This window comes from Aedes aegypti, chromosome 1, assembly GCF_002204515.2.
Source record: "Aedes aegypti strain LVP_AGWG chromosome 1, AaegL5.0 Primary Assembly, whole genome shotgun sequence".
In the NCBI taxonomy this organism is placed as follows: domain Eukaryota; kingdom Metazoa; phylum Arthropoda; class Insecta; order Diptera; family Culicidae; genus Aedes; species Aedes aegypti.
This window is the reverse complement of record NC_035107.1, coordinates 308,158,821-308,186,323: the sequence shown is the minus strand read 5'-3', so window position 1 is coordinate 308,186,323 and position 27,503 is coordinate 308,158,821. Positions and strand designations below refer to the sequence as shown.

At 36.1% G+C, this 27,503-nt stretch overlaps 1 protein-coding gene across 2 annotated transcripts in view; it reads right to left on the bottom strand.

The window, feature by feature from the left end:
• Positions 1-16,014, bottom strand: part of LOC5572615 (homeobox protein abdominal-B) — a 171,395-nt gene extending 155,381 nt beyond the window's left edge. For both annotated transcript variants that reach the window (XM_021838492.1, XM_021838493.1), the window contains exon 1: positions 14,829-16,014. In XM_021838492.1, coding sequence (XP_021694184.1) covers positions 14,829-14,844 — 16 coding nt within the window. In that variant the 5' untranslated portion in view covers positions 14,845-16,014. The remainder of the gene's footprint in view (positions 1-14,828) is intronic.
• Positions 16,015-27,503: the final 11,489 nt, after the last annotated feature.

Here is a 27,503-nt window from a genome sequence, read left to right as displayed (position 1 = left end):
GATATTTGTATGGCATGAAATTCACTATTTTTACGGATCACAAACCGCTTATTGGTATTTTCGGCAAGGAAGGGAAAAATGCGATGTCTGTCACAAGATTGCAACGTTATATCATGGAAATGTCTATTTATGATTACGATATAGTATACAGACCTGCATCTAAAATGGGAAATGCAGACTTCTGCTCTCGTTTTCCGCTTGCTCAAGAAATTCCAAAGGATTTAGCAGTGGAGTTTGTGAAGAATTTAAACCTTTCGGATGAATTTCCTATGGACTATCTAGAGATAGCTAGAGCTACCACAAATGATGATTTCATTCAAAAAATTATTTATTTTCTTCACAATGGTTGGCCAGATCGACTGGAAAAATGTTTTAAGGATGTATATTCTCTACATCAAGATCTTGAGGAAATCGACGGTTGTGTTTTGTTTCAAGACCGAGTAATTGTCCCTGTAAGTATGAAAGAAAAAGTACTTAAATTGTTACACTTCAATCACTCGGGAATCAGCAAAATAAAACAACTTGCGAGGCGAACCGTATACTGGTTTGGCATGAATGGTGATGTGGAAAAATATGTGAAATCATGCAGCATTTGTAATGAGATGAATGCTGTAACAAAACCAGCACCTTATTCTCGTTGGATACCTACAAAAAAACCATTTAGTCGACTGCATGCGGATTTCTTTTATTTTGAGAGGAAGATGTTTTTGGTCGTCGTAGACAGCTTTACCAAATGGATTGAGTTGGAATATATGAGAAATGGTACAGATCATAAAAAGGTAATCAAGGTTTTCCTGAGCATATTCGCTCGTTTTGGGTTGCCGGATGTTTTAGTGACCGATGGAGGACCACCTTTCAATTCAAGCAATTTTGTTACCTTTTTTGAGAAACAAGGCATCCGGGTCATGAAGAGCCCTCCATATCACCCTGAAAGCAACGGCCAAGCGGAGAGAACAGTTCGGTTGGTCAAGGACGTATTAAAGAAGTTCCTTTTGGATCGAGAAATTAGGGGTTTGGATACGGATGAGCAAATATCATATTTTCTTTTCAATTACAGGAACATTTGTCTTGAAAAGGATGGCGAATTCCCCTCTGAGCGATTACTCTCATATAAACCTAAAACCCTACTGGATTTGATTAATCCTAAATCTAGTTTTAAAAAGAACCTAACAGAATTTTATGATGATAACCAACATGCATGCGAGACTAAAAAGGATAAGAAATCTGATCCTTTTGCTAAGCTTAGAGTTGGAGACCTGATTTATTACAAGAACTCTAACAAGACTGATATTAGAAAATGGATTCCCGCAAAATTCCTAAAACAGATCTCTGATCACATTTTACAGATTTCCCTCGGTGGTAGAATTGTATGGGCGCACAAGCGTCAATTGAAAGTGCAGTCTGAATCACACTTGAGAATGGATCGAAAGGTAGTGTTTCGAGGAGAGAGTTTGGTTGATACAACGGATCAACCACAAGCAGATTGTTTACTACAACAAGACAACGTTGAAGAAGAGGAAGAAGATATAGCAGTAGACAATAATAGGAAAAGAAGAAGAGAAGAAGATGATATGTCTGATTCAAGTTCATCGTTTTACGGTTATCCTGCCGATTCGTTTATATTTCAAGAAAATGATTTTAATCAATTCGATTTTGAAAATGAAGTTTCAGAGGATCAACAGAATCCTATCAGAAAAAGCAAAAGAAGAACTAAGAAAAAGCGAAAGAAAGACTTTGTGTATTATTGAATGAATTATCAGAGATGTTGAATTTAATGAAATAATTGTAAATAGTCGAAATTATATTTTATATAAAACAATCCTGGAACTTTCTCAAAGGGATGAGGAGTTGTTGCATACAAGTTCAATACAATGTTCGGTAAAATAGGAAGATACCGATTTCGAATATAGGAAGTAAAATAAGGAATTGTGCGAGAGAGATGAAAGAGAGTAAAAGAGATAGGTTTAACGAAAAGAGAATATAGAAGTGTAATGATGAACAGGAGAAATAAATCTAGTCAGAAAGTGTTTGAGATCGAACTGAACAAGTCGTGTTTTATTCTAGAGAAGAAAAGTTAATATCTTTAAATTATATTATAAAAACCCTTTACAATATTTTGCACATTTAAAGTTTGATACGACGAATAGTAGCTCTTACGACGAAGTAGAACGAAACCCTACTGCTCATTAGTGGTTCAAAGAATTGAAAGAATTCAACATAAATTCATTCGTTTTGCGCTCCGTCATTTACCTAGCAATGACTCATCTAATCTTCCTAGATATGAAGATCGGTGTTCCCTAATCGATCTTCCTTTATTGGAAAATAGGTGTAATATCTCCAGAGCATGTTTTATTGCTGATGTGTTACAGCCCCGTATTGGTTGTCCTTGTGTTTTGAGTTCATTGAACATTGATATTCACCGTCGTACTCTACGCTCGTATCAGTTTCTTCGTCTACCAGCCTCACGTACTAATTATGGACACAATGAACCAATTGTCAAAATGTGTCGTTTGTTCAAAAAATGTTACCATGTTTTCGATTTTAATTTGTCTCGTTCAGCGATAAAAAGAACTTTTAATGAGATTTTTCAAACATAGTAAAGGTAAAGTTAGCTTAAGTCAATAATGTATGTTAATTTAAATTCATCATTTGTATGTATTATTGTTGATGAAAAAAGATGAGAATGTTTCGCGCCCATTTTAGAGAAAAAATTAAAATTTAATAAACATAGGTAGATAGGATTATGAGAAAGCTATCTAAAGATCTTTTACATAATGATTATAGATTTCAAGATAGGATTTTTAAATTTGTAACAGTAACATTCTGAAAAATTTCTGGAAGCAGATTCTTGGAAAATCTTGAGCATGATTTCGAAACATAATTTGCAACAGTGTCCTATAAGAGGGGTTCAAAAATTGAGAAGCTCAAATATATTTTGTGAGGATTTTTTTTCTTCAACTTGTAAGCATCCCTAAAGTACTTTATTTACAATTGACTAGTTTTCATCTTAAAGTTACGAAATGATAGGCCGAATGCTGAACGCATACGAAAAAAAAGTTGAGTTTCGAATGTTGAAGTTAAAAATAATCGGGCTAAGGGTTTAAAAAAATCCTGGTCAAGGTTATTGAATTACATATGGAAAGGATTCTTGCAATATTCAGCACTTAGCAACAATTTTATTTCTATATCTAAAAAAGAAATGTAATGCAGCATTAATCCACTTTTGTTAGATTTAACGCAAATGTCTTTTCATAAAAAATTGGCCCACTGGACAAAGTTTGTTCTTCGATTTGGCAAAGTGCAGGAGAAACTTTATAAAGAACTGCTCGAGAAAAGCATCAACAAGCACTTGAAGTATTCCTCAAAGGAATGTATGGTTCCATCTCTGGAAAAAAAAAGTTAGAGGAATTACTTGAGAAACCCGTTGAGAGATTTTTGAACAAATCTTTGGAGATATTCTACATATAAACGCAAGTCTGATTCCTTTTAGAAATCGCTTTAATGAATCCTTGTAGAAATGGAGAATGGAGAAAATATTTAAGTATATAGTATATAGAGAAGTGTTCTTTCAGACATTTTTGGAAGAACTGATGTGGAGAATATATAACCTTCTTTTGAATTATTGTCATTTTTGGTCAATTTGTCATAAAGAAGTAGAGGTGATGTTTTACTACTGGAAAGTGAAACGATCCCCGAAGAAATTGCTGTATAAATTCTGAAAACATTTCCTAAGGAGCCCTAGAAGTAATTCCTACAAGAGTTCAAAAAATAAAATTGTTAAAGAAGTCATTGACAATTTTATTGAATTTTTGCCTTGAATTCAATTAAATAGATAAATCCATTGAGGGACCCAGATAGCCGTAGCGGTAAACGCGCAGCTATTCAGCAAGACCAAGCTGAGGGTCGTGGGTTCGAATCCCACCGGTCGAGGATCTTTTCGGGTTGGAAATTTTCTCGACTTCCCAGGGCATAGAGTATCTTCGTACCTGCCACACGATATACGCATGCAAAAATGGTCATGGCATAGTAAGCTCTCAGTTAATAACTGTGGAAGTGCTCATTAGAACACTAAGCTGAGAAGCAGGCTCTGTCCCAGTGGGGACGTAACGCCAGAAAGAAGAAGAAGAAGATAAATCCATTAAAAATTCTGGAACAAGGCTTGAACGATTTTCCTTTGAGAACATGAAAGAAGTAACATTCCTGAAGAAACCACTAAGAACTATCTGGAACTTGACCAGTGGATTACAACAGAGTTGTAACAAATTTTGTTACTTAGTTAGCGATTTTTTTATTTTCAAACAAAATATGTTATAATTTTGGCTGATTAGTAGTTCAAATAACAAAAATTAAAACGTAATTTCATCTACACTAAACAAAATAGAAACTAAATATGTTATAATTCAAACGAAAAAGTTTTGAATTGAAATAAACTTGTAACAACAATCGTTATTATAACTGATTTTGTTTGATAAATGTTATAAATTGTTCCATCAACTCGAAGTGCTTCTAAAAAAATGAAACAACATGTGTTATTAGTAACCAGGCTTAATATAATTGTGATACAATTTCAATGGATAAAGAAAGTTATAATAAAATCTAAAATAAAATCTCTTCTGTGAATCCTCGCAGGATTTTCTAAAGAAATATAGAGAAGTGTTTTTCTAGGCATTTTTTGAAACAATGGCCGAAGTAACTTGTGTGGTTGAGGGACAAAATGTCGAATGCCATTTTGTCCATTCAACGTTTTGCTCCTTCGACGTTTTGCCCTCCTACTGTTTTGGCATCTAAACAATGTTGTCATTTTTGGGCAATTATAGAAGGAGACAAAGGAGTCTTTTGAAGAATACCTACAAGAATTCAAAGTAAAATCATTGACATAGGTTTTTGATAAAATTCCTGAAGAATTTCCCGAATGATTCCTCAGAAGTTTCAGAGAATACAAAAATACCTCACTAGATACCCGTAAAAAATCCTGATATAATGCTTTAAGGAATTTCTTATGTAAAGTTCCTGGACGATTAAATGACGGAATTCCTAGAAAAATATCTGTGCAAACACTTGATATTTTTATTGAAGGAATTTCTGCAGAATATTTTTCATCCCTATATAAATTCCTAGATGAATCCATGATTTTTTTTTTTAAAGACTTTTCAGAGGAGGATTTCTGGAGGATTCTCTTGACAGAATCAGGAATCCCAGCATGAATAGATAAAGAATGTCCTAGAAAAAAATGTGGATTTAAAGAGAAAAGTTTACTGCAATCCATGAAGGAACTCCTGTTCCTTGAAAAGTTCTGGGAGAACTTCATGAAAGAAGTCCTGGAGGAATATCTTGAAATTGTTTAGTTTTGGAGGAACTGTAACATTTTTGGTGCAATCCTTGGAGAAAATCAAGGATTTCTATTTAAGGACCACTAAAAGAAACCATTTAAAAATCTAGGAAGCATTTTATGAAGTGATGTCAGAAAAAAGTATTCTGAGATATCGGAATATAAGAATTCTTATATAATTTCTGAACGAATCTTTGAAGGCTGAAAAATAGTGGAGGTGTACATGGAAGAATGCTTATAGATTTTCAAGTACGAACTTCTAGAGAAATTGTTGGATGGACCACTTGAAAAAAGAAGTGCTCATAAGAACACTAAGCTGAGAAGCAGGCTTTGCCCCAGTGGGGACGTAACGCCAGAAAGAAGAAGAAGAAATCGATTAAAAATGCCCGGAAAACTTTTAACAGAATCACTGAAGGAATCCCAGGATGAATATTTAAAGGATTTCCTTGAAAAAATGTGGACTTCATTACCGAAAAAAGTTAGATGCAATTCATAAATTCCTGTTCCTTGAAAAGTTCTTTGAGAAATTCCTGGAATCTCTTGAGGTTTTTTAGCTTTGGAGGAACTGTAACCTTTTTTAATCACTGGATTCTACTGATCCTTAACACTGACAGAAATCATTTAACAATCTCGGAAGCATTTCATGTCGAACGTATTATGGACACTCGGAATGTAAGAATTTTTATAGATTTTGTGAAATAATCTTTGAATGCTGAGAAATACTGGAGGTGTTCATGAAAGAATCCTTACAGATTTTTAAGGACAAACTCCTGGAGAAATTGTTGGATGAACCACATGGAAAAATGAAAAGGAGACATCCCTGGAAAAATCATTCAAAGAAATGCCTGACGATATTTAGGTGCATTTTTTAATGGTATTTATATTTTGAGATGAATTATGGTTTGGCGTAAAAATCCAAAATCGGTGGCGCGATGCTGATCGGCGTTTGGCGCGCAGCCGATACTCCATTCGGCGTCGGCGTTACGTAAAATGAATCGACGGCACACAGGTCTCAGAAGGAGAACCTCCCATCACTAACTGAATTGTACTTTTAATGCTCTTTTGTCATGAAATTATAAATTGATTCGCAGTCTAAATATCAACAAGTGTCATGTCTCAACTGTGAGTCACGCCTTGGCTTTGAAGGGTTGATAATTGACTAAAATCACTGTCCATCATTGAGATAGTGCTTTCTAAGCATTTTGTATGCCATGGTTGAAGTCATGCCTGGATTTCAGATTGAATGTAGATTCGTTTTCACGGGATTTCAGACAGAGCCAGTGATGCTGAATGAATTAATGTGATCTTTTTGGTAAGCCATTTAGGTACATGTAAATATCAATGATTATCAGCCCATCGTTAAATCCTCAACCATATCTAAGAAGGTACCTCAATGATATCATTAGTTTAGCTAGATTTACAACGGACTAATGAAGCAAAGCAAAACATAGTTAGGGCATCAACTTCCACAACTCTCGTCCAGTTTCCTTATCCGTGCTTTATTATTTTCCTTCCGTTGTTGGGTCGGCGTAGATCGCAGCGTTGCATTTCCTGCATTACTTTTCCTCACCCACTATCGCATAAGGCACCGTTTGTAATCGTAACCTAACATGTGCACTGCACACATGCTTAAGTAAAGCCAAGCATACAAACGCTCGCATCTTCATAAATATTTGAATAAATATTTACCGGGCAATAATCATAAAAAGAGGGCGAGCACATACACAAAAGTGACGGCAAGCAAACAAGCGGAACTGAGAACATTCAGTCAAATGCACACACACGGGACTTTGAATGGTGCAGCAAGATGTTGTAAATGAATTTGAAGTGCGGGAATAGCCCTTTCCCATTCATCATCGCTGTTAGGTTCGAAATTTTGATCTCAATAATACGGGCGCATCAATGGATTAGAACTAGAGTCTTTACAAATGAGGTGATAAATATTTATTCAGAGCATATGGTTGGCGATATGTTTGTTTTCTCGCCCGCAGTCGATTCGTCTTAAGTGACATTTTAACTGACTTCACAAAACTTAAAATGTTCACGTGTTACGAATACAACCCAAAGTTTCAAACCCTCCTCGCAAATGACAGAATGCACCCGCCATTTCATATTGCGCCATGAAACAAAATGAGTTTTTTTTTACGATGGCCCTAATTGAACGTGACCGCTACCGTCACTTTCGTCCACGGAAGCCAGAAGTGTGGCACTTGATAACTTGAGATTTTCTCAACTATTGGAACACAAACACGTCATAAGCCTGCCAGGTAAATGGGCTGCGAGATTTCCTTGAACTATGATGGGTGCACTCAACACTACACCGACGGAAAATGCCACATTTTCTTCGGACTCGGACCAGTCAACCTTTGGCGAAAAATATTTGCACCATGCCAAAAGTGCCAGCCAATCCAATGGGACGACACGTTGGACCCAAAACGAATACTCGCTAATGCATATTTACGATGACATAAAAAAATTCACGTTATTTACGACCATCCTTCGGTATGTGATGTTAATTGCAATCCATATTTTATATGCTGCTTTGCTCCAAACCGAGAATATACTTATGTACACAGTATGCCATGGTGCACAGGCATTCGTAGTAGGCCGAGCTTTTCGTCGTTTCTTCAGCGCGGCCAAGTCTGCGTCGTATATCAAGCAAATTATGATGCGCACCGCTTCAATTTTCATGACAAACGGGTTGGCCGTGTGTGATGCAAAATCAAGACCAACAATTGAAAAGGCCTCAAGTCCAAAATGTAAACAAATCGGGTTTCTGCTGATTTAAGTGTATAAGAGCCTATTCTTACTGTAACATACAATAGTCATGCAAAAATATGCATGAAAGTTGAAAAAATATCATTTTTCTAAAAGGCCCCATCTCATTTCCCGATAATTAGGATATTAATCGTAAATGCGGCCTTTTCCCAAAAAGGCCCCATTTCTATATTTACTTGAAACCGAGTTGAGGCCTATTAAACAAACATCAAAATTGCAACTAAAATTACGAAAAAATGTTTCAAATTTACTTAGCAGATACAAGTTATACTTCAGCCGCTCCGCTCCCTGTATTATTTTACACAGCGATAGTTTCAACAGCGAACATAATCAAATTTTCTGTCGGGTTCCTGTGAAGAGATGTATTTTGTATCATACTACCTAATAATACCTGTGTCAGCCTGTCTGTACTTCACAAATTATCAACAAAAACACGATTTGGTTTCAATTGCATGAAAAATAACGTTTAATTGCAATATTATATCAATTGAACCAATTTTCCATACATTTTCTCGACGACAAACTCGCGTAGCACATACATAATGTTCATGGATGACGAAGGGTTCAATCAATCACATATTTAATCGACCGCACCGACCTCTTGCTGTAGGGATCTCCATGTACTTTACCTCACCACTTAACACTCTTCTACACTTCAAATTTCTTATTTCATCATCAATTTTGAATGATTTTCAAAAGGCCACATCAGAAGATGATGAAAAAACAAGCCACAACTAGAAGGCCTCAACACATTTTAGAGTAAACAAAGGCGTCAACTCACAGGCCTCATCAGCGTCGGCCGGCGTCTATGGGCACAAATGAAAAGGGCTGCACAGCTTTTGGTGAAATAAAAGCCTCATTTCCTTTGACTCGTTTTTTTAGCAGGATTTTTTGCTAAAATGATAGTAATGAATATTCATAGCTATAAATCAGTTTATCCATCGACTTTCTGGACGATAAAATAACATAAAAAGCTTAAATTCATAATATAAATTTGATTTATTGTTTGACAAAACGAGATTGCATTTTTCTCATTGTTTACTTTTTGGAGATGAGGCCTTTTGAATTGTTAGTCTTGAAATATTCAAAATGTCACTCGACCGAGCGCATTTTCGCGTGTTTTGTACAAAATGACTCACAGTTCGACGTCAGTGACTATCTCACAAAAGTGTCATTTCTGCATGTTCCAATATCACAACTCTGCACCGTTAGCGGTCGGTCTCTTGAAAGCCATTGATGTTTAACCAAATAAACAACAGTCCAATTCTCGCTTAAACGCTAACTCACATACAAAAATTAACCGGAATGTTCGGTGTTTACTCGAAGACCTTTCTCATCAGCCAAATGTAACACATTCGGCCTCAACTGATCGAATGAAATGTTGAACTTCACACGAGCACGACTTGAACCGGGCACCATGGCGACAAAGGATTTCTGTAAATCAAAGGCAACCAGATCATTGCCATCCAAGCAACACAGGATATCCTTTAGCCGCCCGACGCCGACCACCGTTGACTGATCTAGTTTTCCGTGACTCTCAGCTGTTCAAGGCTAACCCTCCGACGAATGGTTGTCGGATTCCAGCCGGCGACGACGGTCTACACAAGAGGTAGATTTAAAAGCAAATACATGGACATGGATGGTTCTGTGCTTCCCGGGAAGGGTAAACGGTGATGCAATTTAGAACTAGAATGCTAGAAGGTCAATGCCATGATGCATGCGTTTATGGGTTTTATTGGGCCTTGGCAGAAGTTTATTGCTCTAGTTTTTTTTTTCTGACGATTTCGGGTTCATTTTTTACTGAATGACCTTCGTTTCTAAGCAAACAGGGAATGCTGAATGCAGACAGAGAAGCGACTACCTACATAAGTACATAAGTTTTTTTTACATATTTGTATGTTTAGACCATCACAGCAACACAACACCTAATTTTCTTACATACATTGAGTTTTGAAGGTTGTGAATAAATGGTTCAGACACTTTTCAAGCTACAAATTATCAGTTTTTGGCAGTAATACTAAAAAACTTTTTCGGCTTCAACCAGTAGCGGAAGTGCCCAAAAAATGTTTTTGCTATTTCTCATCGTCATTGGTTGTTTTCCATCACGTCAATCTGTCATGAAACGACATACTTTCCTGCACTGAATAATACTGTGTCGTGTCATAAAAGTCGTTACGCAAATTATTTCAGTTGCGTAATGACCATTACACAACGCCTTTTCGTTGAGCAAATGCTCTGAGTTGCATAATGAGCCATAACACAAAATACTTTTTTTTTGCAAATTGCAAAATAATGGTGAACGCATCTCGATATGATTACTAACACCTTCAAGTGGCCTTTTACGAATTTGTAAAAATATGTTGTACATAATTCGTCGCAGTCTTGTTGAAACATTGAAGCAAATGTCGAACTAAATTATCAAAAAATCGTTTCAATCTTCTATTTTCTCGATAAGTGCTCAGTATAGTATGGTGAAGCAAGGTTAATTTAATTTAAAAGTTGTTTTGGTCTTTAGTCACTCTAAATTTATTTCAGAAAGCACTTCCAATTTCATTACAGAGTCTTCAACGAAACTGATATTTTTTTTTTTCAAGAATCTTTCTGAGAAATTTTCCGAAATTCGTCCAACAATTTCACCAAAAATTTTCATGTAAATTTTCACCTTTTTTTAATTTCACAAGGACAGATTTGTCTTAAAATTATTTAAAGAGATTTTTTGAAACAGAGGGCCTTCCTTAGTCGAGTGGTTAGAGTCCGCGGCTACAAAGCAAAGCCATGCTGAAGTATCCCGGTCGGTCCGGGATCTTTTCGTAATGGAAATTGCCTTGACTTCCCTGGGCATAGAGTATTATCGTACCTGCCACACGATATACGAAAGCGAAAATGGCAACTTTGGCAAAGAAAGCTCTCGGCTAATAACTGTGGAAGTGCTCTTAGAACACTACGCTGAGTAGCCGGCTATATCCTAGTGGGGACGTTGATGCCAAGAATAAGAAGAAGATCTTTTGAAAAACACGAGGAAATTTGTTGTGCATTGATCCAAAAGTTCTGGAATCATCTCTGGAAAACTTAATTTTGATGAAATCTCAAGTAGAACTTCACAGATTCTTTACCAGTACTTCCAATGAATTCAGGACGTTATTTTCTAACACCCTAAGCATGATTTCAATATAAACCTGGGGAAGATTTTAGAATCTGAAAAAAAAAATCATTCAAATAGGATTATGAAAAAAATGTATAATTTCAAATCGCTATAACTTTTTTGTTTCTCGATATTTTTGCATCGATTTTTCACAAGTTCTCGAAAAAATCTTCTTTTTTTGGAATTCCTGTCGAATCTGGTCATTGGTCATCTAGTTTTGAAGACATTCCGATATTCCTCGGGAGGCCAACATTCCCCATATAAAATTGTTTTGATCGGCATTTTGTATTAAGTCATTTTTTCAAAAATAATAATTATGAGTTGTACAATGTAAAATAATTAGCAGCTTCGCTCCAAATAATAAACAAACCGGTCTAGTTGTCTCAGAAAAATCTGAATATTACAAAATGATATCTTTTGAAGTTGTTTTGATCTTCATTACGGCCAAAGAGGTTCCTGAAACATAAATGCTCATTGCTCAAAAACGGTTGCACAAATTGGCTCCATTTTTTCACCACAAAATCTCTTCAAAGTATTGTTTTGAAAAGCGAAAAACCGAACATGAGTTAAATGTGCAGCTTTAGGGGTAGGTTACTGCAATGCATCGGTCCCTTAGAATTCCTCAAAGGAATGTATGATTATATCTCTGAGAAAATATTTAGAAGAATTACTTGGGAAACCCCTTGAGAGATTCTTGAACGAATCTTTGGAGAAATTTTAGATATAAACGCAGGCCTGATTCCTTTAGAAATTGCTTTAACCAATTCTCGCAGAAATAAAGAATGGAGAAATTTTTATAGAATTGTTCTTTCAGGCATTTTTGGAAGACCTGATGTGGAGTAATTTATATAACCTTCTGTTGCATTGCTGTCATTTTGATTAGTTTGTCATACAGAAGTAAAGGTGATATTTTCATTTCATTTAAAGTACTGGAAAATGAAACGGTCCCAGAACAAATTACTGCAGGAATCCTGTAAACATTTTCAAAGGAGCCCTAGGAGGGATTCCTACAAGAGTTTAAAGTAAAATTGTAGAAGAAATCATCGACAAATTTATTGAATTCAAGAATAAATCGTTAGAGAAATCCATTAAAACTAATTGTGCTTAGCTTGAAGGATTTTTCTTTGTGAAGTTCTTGGATGACGAAATTCCTTGAAAATTATCTGTGTAAATACTTGATATTATTATTGAAGGAATCTCTGCAGAACATTTTTCGTTTCATCTCTGTAAAAAATCAGTTTAAAGTTTTTTGTTGAAGTTCTCAGAGGACCATCCGGAGGATTCCCTTCTACATCAAGGGGTTGAAAAAAATAGAGTGAAATCCGCAAAAAAAATCTATCATTAATATCCGGAGAAATTTTCGTAAAAGCTTTTGGAAAAGGTTCCATTTCTCCGGAACCTTTTCCAAAAGCTTTTACGAAAATTTCTCCAGATATGAAAAATCGATTTTAAATCCCTGAATTGAATACTTAAAGGATTTCCTAGAAAAAATGATTTTAATTCACCAGAAGAATTTGATACAATCCATGAAGGAATTCCTGATCCTCAAAAAGTTCTAGAACAAATCATAAAGTAATTTCTGAAGAATTCTTTTGAAATTGTTTAGCTTTGGAGAAACTGTAACATTATTGTAGCAATCCCTGGAGAAAGTCAAGGAATAATCACTGGATTTCTATTAGAGAACCACTGGAAGAAAGCATTTAATAGTCTCGGAAGCATTTCATGAAGTGATGTCAGAAAAAAACGTGTTCTGGGATTTTGGAAACCAAGAATTATTATAGAATTTCTGAAACAATCTGAAGACTGAGAAATCCTGGATATGTTCATGGAAGAATCCTTCCTTTTGAAATTTCTGTAAGATATTTTTATGTCATTGTTTTAGGAAATTTTTGAATTTTTCCCAGAATTTGTTACAGGAAGCACTCTAAATTTCATCATACTGTCTTCAAGTCGTAAAATAAAAAATTATAAGACTTGAAGACTTGAAAGTTAAAAAAATCTTCAAGTCTTAAAATTCCACTCACGGCACTCATAAATGTTTATCTAAAAGAATTTAGTATGTTTCAGTAATTCAGTAACGGTTTCAAAAAAATACAATAATTGGTTCTTTCTGAAGAATTTCCACAGTCAATCCTCTATGAGTCGATATTCCATGACTTAAGGAACCAAGCTTTCTAGAAGGGAGGTTCATCGATCTAAGCAGTCAGTGGGTGCGAGGCGAGGTCAGCTGCAGAGGAGGTGGAAGTGACATCTGGGGAACTGGTGAGCTGCATGTATCATTTCTATGGGATTGTTTATCACAGCAATCGAAGTGAACATTTTCTTCCACATTTCTGAGTAAAATTCGATCTCTGTGCAATTTTTCTAATAGTTATGATAAGTATAATTTTCCTCTGAATTACTTATTTGTGGAGATTCTTCATCCATAGCTTATCTATATGGCTAATGTTATTTTCAAAGAACAAATTTGGGATTCAGAAATCATGGCTGCAGTACAGACATTAAGAAAACATTTACTGATATAAGTTCTATGCATTCATATTTTGACTAATTTAAACTTACATATTATGGTTTACTGTTGCTATTGTTAGTACGATTTCAAAATATGCTGTAATATAAAGGATAAATCAAGCTCAACCATTTTTGAAACCTCACGATTGAAGCAGTAGTCGTGATTTCGATTATTTTTAACTTACTTAATCGAAATCGATTAGTTAGTAAGTACGTTTTTGGAGAACGAGCAAGAGCTTGTGACTTAGTCAAACTCTACGTGTTTGTCTGAATGCTAGTATTGAGGGCCGAGCTACAGATGATATAATTCACGAAAATCTCATCGATGTTGATAACACTGCGGAGCACGTTTTTGTCTGATGCATACCGCTATTTATTAATTTAAGGGTTGCTGAATCCATTGCCGTTTTCAAAGACGTGCTATGAGTCTAGTTTTTAAGATATTGGCTGTTGAAAAAGCAAAATTTGACTATATTATCCAACTTGCATGCAAGTTTCCCGACTTGTATGGCAATTTATTTGCCTAATTTGCCACAGAACTCAAACTTTATGGATATACACACTTATCAACCAAGTTCATAATACTTTCAATGCTCATAAGTTATTTTTTGGTGATTTAGAAAAGTATTGTATTTTGCCATATAAATGAAACGAAGAGTTTTGCATGGAGACTGCAAGCATGTTGAAGAATTCGATTTAATCTCAATTTAATCGTGTTTTTCAACCAAATTATATCTGAAACGAAAGTTTAAGTCCTATTTTGCATGCTTGTTGGATTAGATCACAAAAAAGTTGGATAAGTTGGGCTGGGACATTTTTAACAACGGCTTCTGATTCAGCGACCCCAAATTTTCTAGAGACACATAATTTGATCCTTAAGACACGCAAAAATGTCATTTTTGTTAGGCTGTGTAATTGTTCATTACTGAACTTCATACTACATATCTTAACGCATATTGCTCTGCTGACATTTAAACGAGGATTGACGGTTTCAACAAACTGACCCCGAAACATAAATCAAAGTACAATATCAACTAAAAATGACAACGAACTAACTTAAATACTCACCTTTTTTAATAATCATAACTCGTTCGGTTTCAACTTGTTTGTTCTTACGTTTGCGGTTATTTCAACCAATCACCAATCACAGTCAGCCCAATCAACACCATTAACAATTCAGTTTCACACGTCTTATGCAGCCCTCAGGTCATGTCAAACAGTAACATTCAATGTGATCACTTTTATTCAAAATCCCAATCACTCACTCGAACAGTAAACTTTTCTATGGCGTTCCTTGTCACCGGAATCTACGCTGATCGCAACACCTGATCAATCTACTCGAATTTCCTTAGTCGAGGCGCGTGCGGCAACACGTGAATATTAAAATCGGCTAATTATTTGTTTATACTTCTTTAAAACGATCGATTAACGATGTTTTCCTCCGGCCATTACACCGACCACGGTGGGAGCACAACAGTCGTATTATGAATTTATCGTTTATGATTATTGCGATGTGTTAAATTTACGCGTATTTAACCGCCTTATCCCACTCATCACCTTCCTTTTGTCTTTCGTTTAGCACTAGCATGTGTGTTATAAATATTTTAATAGATCGTTATGATTTTACACTTGTTTCTCGACTTTCGTATGTTATTAGATATTGATAGCAACAATATAACTAAAACTATAAAACCAAATTATACGGAAAAAATAAACAACTGAAAATGTGTGCCGTGGCCTTCTTGGATCGACCTGCTCTTGATCGCCGACCGATTTTTTTTCCGCTGCTTCCGATTTTCACTGCCTTCACTCACCGAGTGTGATAAACGATTATGATGGAGTATATAAATTTTTATTGAACGCCGCACTCGAAAAAAAAAACTCAACTCGCGTTCGGACCCGGCTGCGACTGCTCGGTTCGGGACTTGCTCGAAGCTCTGGTGGACGTATAATTTTCCTTCTTTTTTGCCCACTCTCCGTGCGTCGTTTTTCCAAGCGGGTTCTACAGCTCGATCGTCGCCTCTCAAGTTACTGTTTCTCTTTTACACCCAACTCGGCTCTTTCGTTTCAACGTATAGGAAAAGCAGATCTCGGTGGGGTTTAATTCGGCCACGGCGATGGTTCTCTGACGAGAATTGGAGGAAAAAGCGTCACCCGAACAACCACGACGCAAAGCCAACTGAGATCCGAGGACGCGAACAACGGCATCGAAATTGAACGCATGTGTTCACCAAACAACCCGTCAAATCGTACTGAGCGAGAAAGAGTGGGTCGTAGTAGTCGTGACATGGCCGCCATGGGTTTCGCTCAAATGTTGATTTTGTGTGTATATAAAAACCTTTATAGCAAAATGCAATAAACTGGCGAGTCGCTGGTGCGCGGACCAGTCGCATATGTACGTACCTTATTTTGAGTCAGCACAACTCCAGCACTGACTATCGTACATAACCACCCAGCCGGCAAAGGCTGACTTCAGACTCTGACGTAGCTATCTGCTGTTGATGCTGACGATGGTTTTGTTCACTAAACTGCATGATTCCAAAACTCGCAACGGCCCACGGTGCCCCAGCAGACCGTTACTATGGAAAAAAAACGATCAAAACTGATTACAAGTAGGGACGTTCCGATATTGCGAAGTATCGATATTTGAAACGATACGATTATCGAAACAAATTACACTGCGAAACCGTTTTTATCAGCACCAAAATACAACTATTTAGGGGAATTCGGGGTAAAACCGACACCCTAAGCTTTTTGATAAATTTGGTGTACTTTCGCTTGTTAAACGAACCTAAAATTGTTGTAGAATCACATATTGGTTATAAATCTATCAATCCTTGCGATCGCTGGATGATATATTAATGTTATATAGTGATTTAAATCAAATTGATATTTCATCATTTTTAGGTGAGACAATTGAGAGTGCGGGTAAGATCGACACCCTGTTGGGGTAAAACCGACACATGCACTTTGACTAGAATTTATACGTTGTGAACATCACCATTACATGGCATATTAAAAAGAATGGTTTAAACATGACTTTAGACTTTTATGACCCCTTCCTCTAAAGGATTTTACACATATTACGTAAATTATTGAAGAGGGCCGAAGATCCATTAAATACATGTGAAAATTTCAAATGTCCTATGCTAAGAATATGAAATTAAGGTGAATACACATGGATATGATTATTTTGTTCTCATGGAATGTTTACAAAGATGAAGTTGTGACGAGTGATTGGTTTTAAAAATAACTACTGTTTTATTTCAACAAGACAGAAAAGTGTAATTATTTCCAGTTATTAAAAACTGTTGAACCTCATGGTTTGTAAATAAACAACAAGATTAATTTATGTGAAAACATTTCAAATTCTATTAATTCTTCAATTTCAAATGAGAAAAAATTCTTCAAACTATTAAGTTTAAACGTGAAACATAGAAACATTTTTTTTTTATTTTTAATGATAGCTTGTGGCAAGTCATATAGTGTTATATTTTACATGTTAACAAGTTTTCCATCCATAAACTTCACTGGAATTCGAAAATAAAGACTCACATAAACTACAGAGGAAGTCTTCCGACAAGAAAGATTCCCTGAAGTTAGATTATTTAGCAAAGAAAGGTGTCGATTTTACCCCAAATGAAAGTGTCGATCCTACCCCGAGTGGACATTTATTTTTCAATAGCGTTTTCAGTTGTCGAAAACCCAAAAAATAAAATCTCCTCCATTTTGTATGAACGTAATAAAAGTAAATGATGATGTAGACGCAGAACAAATAATGATATTTTAAAAATTTCACACGCGAAATAGTTAAAGATTAACAGCGAAATATTGCAACTGCTGTTGCTTCTATGCTATCCAATATGATTTTGTTGTTTATTTTGGCAGTTTATTGGTAGAGTCAGTTGTAATGTCATCCGAAACATAACATTTCACAAATAGAGATAGAGCGTGGTGGAAACTGCATGAAAATCTGCTCAAAACATGAAAAATCAAAGGGTGTCGATCTTACCCACAGTGTCGGTTTTACCCTGAGTTCCCCTACTTGATCAAGGGTTGCTGAATCCATTGCCGTTTTCAAAAATATCATAGCACATCTAGTTGAAAATGCAACATTTGACTATTCCAGGCCGTATGTCAATTTATTTGCTTAATTTGCTACAGAGTTCGAACTTCATGTGTATAACAAATCTTATCAACATAGTCCATTATACTTCCAATGCTCGAAAGTTTTTTTTTATGATTTAGCAATGTATTGTATTTTGCCATATAAGAGAAACGAAGAATTTTGTATAAAGAATCCAAGCATGTTGAAATAATCGATTTAATCTAAATTTAATCGTGCAATTTCAACCAAATTATCTTAAATGAAAGGTACAGTCTTATTCTGCATGCTTGATGAATTGGGTCCTAAAATGTTGAATGAAATCTTGTTTTTATTTAATGACACGAAAGAGCATGTTACTGCAACTATTTTAGCAATTTTTCCCGCTCAAATGACGGCTATATCATATTTAAACTTTAATTTAAAAATTGGGGCCATAAATGAACCTTGACACTTTTGATCATGTTTGACGTTCGCTTAATCGACAAAAACACCACAGGGCTTTTAGTTTTAACACTGGGGTTGTTCCTATCTGACATTTTGGAAGGGACACGGAAAGCAAAATACACCCACAATTTAAGTTTAAGCCAAGGAGTGTGACAAAATCTAAAAAAATGTTTTTTTGAACTCAAACAAAAGAAAAACATTGAAAAATTGAGTAAACATGTGTTTTTAGCCTAAACTTAAGCGTTCGGCACTAGAATTGGTACAGGCCTTTAGGACCCTATTAGATCTCAAAAAAGTTTGTTGTGTATTATAATAAGCCAAACTTTTGCAAGATTCGTTGGTGATAAGAACGAATACATTGCATGTTATTCTTTATACAAAGCTGTATATGTATGTAAACGATCGGCAGAGCCGAAGGGCTCAGACTAAACCGAAAATAAATTATAGCGGATCAGTGAATCAATTGTCACTCAACACGCAATAACAAAGACATTATCACCTCCTATTCTTGTTGCAACAATTTTATCCCGCAACATATAATCACTTGAACAGAATATGACAAAGATCGATCACCACGTGGGCAGCGATTTACTGGGCTTCGCAATGCATTTTTCGAGAACTTTCTCCGTGTTGGTAAACATTGACACACTATCAACCAGCATCCATAAAATAAATTTGGTTTTGTGCTTCAAATAACTGATTGATCGCGAGTTGAAAAGTATGCGCTCTGTGATTGTCATGACAATTTTGCTTTTGATTCGTGCTGTGCGTACACGAATTCTCTCTGCTCTTGGAAGTTTTCTTAAAAACTACCTAAAGCAATAAAACAGTACTTTTCAGTGCTACATAAACAGTACTTTTCAGTACTATTTTTTTCTACTATTGATCCCTTTACGATCCTTGTTTGGACCCGTGCCTTCGATTTTTCGTTGGACCCGTTGGCGAAAGCTAGCGGTGGTAATCCTTCTTGGACACCGTCTTGGGAAAAAACCTCTCGAAGGTCACGTCTTCTTTCGTTTATTAACTAAACATGGTATCAACAACTAACAAAAGGAAGGGTGAATCTCTGAATTCACTACTTCCTTCCAAAAAAGTGGGTTTTAAAACTGTCACTACACGTGGCAAGAATGGAAGAAAGGACGTTTCCCCGGAATGCGAACTTTCTTCCAAGGGTGAAATGAATAATTGTATCGAAATGAGCAATCAGTTCGATGCTCTAGACAAATTTTCCGAACACCAAATCGAAGCAGCCTCTAGCCCAGGCTCTTTGATTCAAGTGAGGAAGCAAAGAGTGCCGCCTATCGTGGTCAGTTGTTCCGAATTTGGGGGATTTAGGCAGGAGATCTTGAACTCCATTAGAGGAATCAAGGTTTCCTTCCAAATCGCAAAGAAAGGAGACTGTCGCGTTTTGCCGGAAACTCTTAAAGATCGTGAGCTTCTTCTCAAACATCTTGAAGAGAAGAAGCACAAATTTTTTACTTATGACGACAAAACTGAACGTTTGTTCAAAGTTGTCTTGAAAGGTCTCTCAAGTGACTATAAATCACCTGAAGAGATCAAAAATGGAATAAATGATTTACTTGGATTTTCCCCTGTTCAAGTAATCATTATGAAAAAGAGAACCCAATCTGGCATTGTTCGGAAAGGGCTTTCTCAAGAATTTTATTTAGTTCACTTTAACAAAAAAGAACTAAATAATATTAAAGCTTTAGAAAAAGCAAAACTTTTGTTTGATGTTCGTGTGACATGGGAACATTTCCAGAAACCAGGAGGAAATTACCAGAACTCCACTCAGTGCCGTCGGTGCCAAAAGTGGGGTCATGGTACAAAAAATTGTCGCATGGATGCTAAATGCATGATTTGCGGAGGTTCTTCTCACGCCAAAGACGTCTGTCCAGTGAAGGAAGATACCACCAAATTCATATGCTGTAATTGCGGGGCTAACCATAAGTCCAATTTTTGGAATTGTCCTTCACGCAAAAGGGTCATTGAGGCTCGTGCCAGGCAGATTAAAGATAATATCCGTTACGATAACGGTCGTTTCCGGAATTTGCCTGGTAGAGTATCGAACAATGCTTATTTTTCAGTTAACGATCGCTTGATCATGAATCATACCCATCAGGTTGGTTTGGTTTGACTTTATTAACGAGATTTTTAGCCCTAGGCTAGTTCATCTCGGAACCAACGGCTTTACTTCCCTTCCGAAGGAAGTCGTCACTATAACTTTTTACGTCATAAGTGACTATGTCGGGGATGGGATTCGATCCCAGGTCCTCGGCATGAGAGGCGAGTGTTCTAACCACTACACCAGGTCCGTCCCCACCCATCAGGAAGATCATAATCATGCTCATTCACAAACTAATTTTAATCCGTCGGGTAGCCGTTCGAATCTTTCAATTTCGAATGTATCTACCCACGGTAAATCCTTTGTCGATATCGTAGCAGGAAATTTGAACTCCTCCCCTGTTCGATCCATGGGTACCCATTCTACTTGTTTCATATTAAACGGAAAAAACCCTACCGCCACAGGTAATTCCGCTTCTTCGTCTACCGGAAATTCTAATGGGAAATCACATGACATGTCTGCCTCTGATTTTAATTTTCTAACTGAACAATTGAATCTAATGATTGATGCAATGTTCAAAGCCACCACTATGACTGAAGCAGTTCAAGTTGGTGTAAAATTTACAAATCATTTTATTTCTTTTTTTTTGTAAAATTTACAAATCATATTATTACAATTGTTATTGGATTACGTTTTTCTAATGGATCCAAATAATAATTTAAATATTTTAAATTGGAATGCTCGTTCTCTGAATGGTAAAGAGGACGAGCTGTTTAATTTTCTTATAGCTAATAACGTGCATATATCAATTATTACCGAAACTTATTTAAAACCTGGATCCAAACTAAAAAAAGATCCTAACTTTTTTGTTTATCGTAATGATCGACTTGATGGGGCATGTGGGGGAGTTGCAATCATCATTCATAGGCGTATAAAACATCAACTGTTTTCATCATTTGAAACTAAAGTTTTTGAAACTTTAGGTGTTTCTGTTGAAACACAGTTTGGTAAATATTCTTTCATAGCTGCCTATTTGCCTTTTCAATGCTCTGGACAGCAAGTTAATTTGCTACAAACTGACTTGCGAAAATTGACTCGCAATAAGTCAAAAATTTTTGTCATTGGTGACTTTAATGCCAAACATCGGTCATGGAATAATTCTCAAAGTAATTCCAACGGCAGAATTTTATTTGATGAGTGCTCTTCAGGATATTTCTCAATTCAATACCCTGATAGCCCCACATGTTTTTCCTCTTCTAGAAATCCATCTACGATTGATTTGGTCTTAACCGACTCTAGTCATCTTTGTAGCCAACTGATTACTCATGCTGATTTTGATTCTGACCATGTCCCTGTTACATTTCAAATATCCCAAGAAGCGATTCTCAATCCAATCAACTCCACTTTCAATTATTTACGAGCCGACTGGAATATATATAAAACGTATGTTGACTCTAATCTTGATGTTAACATTTCTTTAGAAACTAAACTTGATATTGACAATGCTCTTGAAACTTTAACAAATTCCATTGTTGAAGCCCGGAGCATTGCAATTCCAAAATGTGAAGTAAAATTTGAATCCGTGATCATAGACGATGATCTTAAACTCTTGATCCGTGAGGAAAAGACAATTTCAACGCACTCGCGATCCTGCTATGAAAATTATATGGCAGGATTTGCAGAAAGAAATCAAGAAACGTTTTGCTCAATTAAGAAACAAAAATTTTGAAAATAAAATTTCTCAATTGGACCCTGGCTCTAAGCCCTTTTGGAAATTATCTAAAATCTTGAAAAAACCTCAGAAGCCAATACCGGCATTGAAAGAGGAAAACAAATTATTACTAACTAATTGCGAAAAAGCTCAAAAACTTGCTATGCAGTTTGAAAGTGCGCACAATTTTAATTTAGGACTTACTAATCCAATTGAAAATGAAGTTACTCAGGACTTCGAAAATATTCTCAATCAAGAGAACGTTTTCGAAAATGCCTGGGAGACTGATTTGGAAGAAGTGAGAACTATTATTAAAAAAATCAAAAACATGAAGGCTCCTGGCGATGATGGAATTTTCTACATCCTCATCAAGAAACTTCCAGAAAGTAGCTTATCATTTTTAGTTGATATATTTAACAAATGTTTTCAATTAGCATATTTTCCTGACAAATGGTAAAATGCTAAGGTTGTTCCAATTTTAAAACCAGACAAAAATCCTGCAGAAGCTTCTAGCTATCGTCCAATCAGTTTGCTTTCCTCCATCAGTAAACTTTTTTGAAAAGGTTATTTTGAACAGAATGATGGCCCACATCAACGAAAATTCAATTTTTGCCAATGAACAGTTCGGATTCCGCCATGGACATTCGACCACTCATCAACTTTTACGTGTAACAAATTTGATCCGTTCCAACAAATCTGAAGGCTATTCTACTGGTCTTGCTCTTCTAGACATAGAAAAAGCATTCGACAGTGTTTGGCATGAAGGTTTGATTGTAAAATTAAAAAACTTTAATTTTCCAACATACATTGTTAGAATAATTCAAAGTTATCTGTCAAATCGTACACTTCAGGTTAATTATCAGAACTCCAGATCTGAAAGACTTCCTGTAAGAGCTGGTGTTCCTCAAGGCAGCATTTTGGGACCAATATTATACAATATTTTCACATCTGACCTACCTGAGTTACCTCAGGGATGTCAAAAATCTTTGTTTGCGGATGACACAGGCCTCTCCGCCAAAGGTCGAAGCCTGCGTGTCATCTGTAGTCGATTGCAAAAAAGTTTGGATATTTTTTCTTCATACTTGCAAAAATGTAAGATTTCTCCTAATGCTTCCAAAACTCAACTAATAATATTCCCACATAAACCAAAAGCTCTCTATTTGAAACCTTCAAGTAGACATATTGTCACGATGAGAGGGGTTCCAATAAATTGGTCAGATGAAGTTAATTATCTAGGGCTCATGCTAGATAAGAATTTAACTTTCAAAAATCACATTGAGGGCATTCAAGCCAAATGTAACAAATATGTAAAATGTCTCTATTCCCTTATTAATAGAAAATCAAAACTTTGTCTTAAGAACAAGCTTTTGATATTCAAACAAATTTTCAGGCCAGCCATGTTGTATGCTGTACCAATATGGACTAGCTGTTGTAATACCAGGAAGAAAGCTCTGCAGAGAATTCAAAATAAAATTTTGAAAATGATTCTGAGACTTCCTCCCTGGTATAGTACCAATGAGTTACATAGAATATCCAATGTTGAAACATTGGAACAAATCTATATAAATAAAAATGGAATGGTGTTTGTATGTCATGAAATGGCTTACGAACGGGGCAACGGATTTGAATGATTATTTCTCCATTTTGTTCGTCAAGGGTTCCGACGTGTTTGTGTGTATAAAAGTTCCAGGATATTCACCGGGAAAGTCGAAAAAACGAGAATGAACGGAACTGTCATTTTATATGGGACGATTCATTGCGATTTTCAACAGCCTACTTGATGGCTAGACGAAGTTTGCCGGGACCACTAGTGTCAAATAAAATAATAAATAATTTCAGGCAAAAATCGTTACAATCTTCTATTGCTACGATTAATGCGTTATATGTTTAGGTTAAGTTAGGTTAAGTATATTCAAAGCGTTTTTTTTTCTCTTATAAGCAGGTGAAATCAACTCACCTGTAAAAAATCTGAACTGCTACGGCAAATGAAATGTAATATGTTGTTAACAAAATGTTTATTAAATCTTAAATTTTTTTTACCAAATTAGGACGATAGTGTTGTCTAATAACACAGAACACCTAGATATAAGAAATGAATGTAATGTTTGGAATGATACTAATAAAGAAATTAAAAAAAAAAAAAAATTTGCTTTTGATTGTGTCATCTGCAACAGTTGCGACAAACAGTTGTGAGCGAGCTTGCTTTGTTGTTTGTTTTTTGTCTATTTTGATGATATTTTGATTCACTGTAGCGGATATTCTGATCTGAAACGTAGAACCAGGTCCGTCACACTCGGGCTCAGATTCACTTCTAGTACTGCATTTGGTTCTTCGGTAGTACGAAAGGTATCCAAGTTTGACAGATCGCAGTACACTTTTCACGGCATTCTAGATTACCTTATGAGCCATAAAATTTTGGGCAACTGCAAGGGACATGGAAGTCTTTAATTTGTCTTTGGTAGAACGCTTCACTTTTATAGATCTCTCCTGAGTGGCTTGTATTCTCTTTAGCTTATTTATTATCTCACTGTCTTCAGTTGAACTTTACAGACTTTACTAACTTATTTAACTAACACTAATTCTTTAACTAGGGGCCTTAATAAGCCGAGTGGTTAGAGTCCACGGCTACAAAGCAAAACCATGGTAAAAGAGTCTATTGGCAGTAAAATACTAATTCTAAAGCAAAAAATTCAATGATGTACACATCTACAGAATTCGAGGCATTTCCAGATCGTCAATTTGGTACTAAAATACATCATCAAAATGCCATGTCAAAATTCACATTTATATTTTCAAATTTATTTTTGTACTATACTGAAACGATAATATTCATCATAATTAGGCACCAAGACCGTATCAAATAAATAGTTTTTGAATTACGAATTTGTTTTTGAATTACGGCGTCCGGTATTGGGGGATCTCCCCCTACTCAGTTGTGACGGATATTTTTTTTTCATAATAACGGTCCAGCGACGCACCGTGAGCACCCTAACGAGAGATGAAGGAAACGATGACGATGGTTGCTTAGCGAAGCGTACTTTCCATATCATACAAACAGAATTTGAACTCATGCGCAATAGCCGTTAAAGAGCAATAGTGGTAAATATTGACTTTCCAAACAAGACAATTTTCAGCCTAATAACGATAGAACACGTTCTCCCAAAAAAGGCGGTAGCCGAAACCGATTATGTCTTTCGATTATTGCCATGGATCGGCGCACAAACACATTCAGCACAGCGAGGAAAACAATTTTCATCAGCATAAATTTCGCATGCTTCATAAATCACTCCCAACGACGACGACGACGACGACTTACAACGTTGTCGTTCTGCCAGTCAAACAAATCCCATTCGGGTTCCGGAGCCCATTCCGATGCCTATTTTAGGGTGGGAATCGATTTTCTTCCATTGACACTCCTCGATTCACAATTCTTTCTGACTGGTTTGGTCGTATCGAAAGAAAAATGTAGGGAGCGTGTTTCTAAGGTTTCAATTACCGTCGTAAGATGGGAAACCGTTGCCATCTTGCCCGAGATGGAATTTGTGTCGCATAGAAATAGCTCATTTGTTCGCAGTTTATTTAAACGGAATATTTACGATGTTTTCCGTTGAATCCCCTGGCAGTTGATATTTCGTCATGGTGTTTGTGCGAGGCTGCAAATGCTCCACGCAAAACCGAAGCCATTCGAAATTTGTCAACCCGTAATTGTACAGTAGGCCGATGTTTTGCGCTTTGAATTGCCATTTAAACTGCGATGTATTGGAATTAAAAAAGATATGTATGTACAATGTACAACGATTTTATCGTATGAAGAAATAGATAAATCATGTTCGACAAACAACCATGCCCTCTGCCAGTTCAATACGACAAATGTGAATTTACTATCTTTAGAGAAAGTAAGATGGCTGATTCTTTATCTTTTTGACATTTCGTTCGAATTGGAACAGATTCTACTTATATGATTACTTCCACAGTAATGATTGAGAGCTCTCTTTTCCAAATGATATTTTTTGCATATGTACAGTTAACTCTCCATAACTCGATATTGAAGGGACCATCGAGTTAGGGAGGTATCGAGTTATAGAACACAAAGCTAATGCAAATGTGATCCATGAAACCAGGGACGAAAATACTCAATCTACCCTCGCCTACATTGATACTTGCTGGGTAGAATCTTCGTTGATTTTTATTTGTTTTTATCCTTACCTTGACAACACAACAAAGATTGGCAAAGCGCTTGCGCAAGATTGTCAGTTTCCTTTTGATCTGCTGCTACTCAACCGCTTTTTGATAATCGGAAACAAAAAATGATATTCATTCTAACCAGCTTGACTTTTTTACATTCCGCTTCGGGAAGTTGTAATTTTTGCACGAGGCACACTAAAGACACGTCAATATAGTCGATTCCATGCATCGGATCCTTCATTACCCGTATTTCAGCATATTTTTTAATTAATTTGAACCTCATTGATAATCAATTTTCTAAAACTGACACTCTTCTGCTTCTGATAATCAAAAACACCAACGACGTACGGGCATCGTTGTTTGTTTTGCCCATGTACTTTTGTGCCATCTTCATTGGTACAATCATATTGGTGGTGGTGCGGTTACTTTGATGGTGGCATAAATTCAGTGAATTGAGTATAGCGAGCATGATTTTTTTCGTCCCTGCATGAAACCATCGAGGTAGCCATGATAGCCAACTTTTACTATGGTTCTCTAACTCGATATCGAGCGTAACAAAGTGTTGTTGCTTAGAGCAACATGTACACTAGACTGGCCCAGCTTAGTATAGGTGAACAATAAAGTTGTATAATTCCACGGGGCACCCCCAGGTTATTCCTTGGGTTTAGAAGAAGCCTTTCTGAAAAATTCAGCTCATTTGGTCATTCCATGAACTGGCGCATTTGAATTGAAGTTAATATGAGATTTTCAGCTTAAACATATGGGAAACCGCACATCTGTGGGCGGTATGAACAAAAGATAGTGAAGTTGAGTTTACTACATTTTTGATAGTAAATGCTACATGTGAAACACGAGTGGAACATGTTTGTGTCATTTTACTTCACTACACCTTTCATGTTGGTATGAATAAAGGTAGCATTTACTACAAAGCTACTGGTAGTTAGCTCCAGAAGATACTACTCATGCTTTGAGATTGTTGAATTGAAAGGAACAATAAAAATTTTAGTAAAAATCATGAGAAAACGGTTCTATCCCGTTAGGACAAAAGTCATTAGGCCGAAGGGATCGTTAGGCCGAAAGGGTCATTAGGCTGAAAATGACCGATAGTTCTAATGAACCGTAGGGTCGATTGAGTAATTAACAGAGATAGGTCAGGATGATTGCCATCAAATTGAAGCCACCGGATGAGTTTTCAGGTCGAATGGATTGTCATTCATTAGATCAGGATAA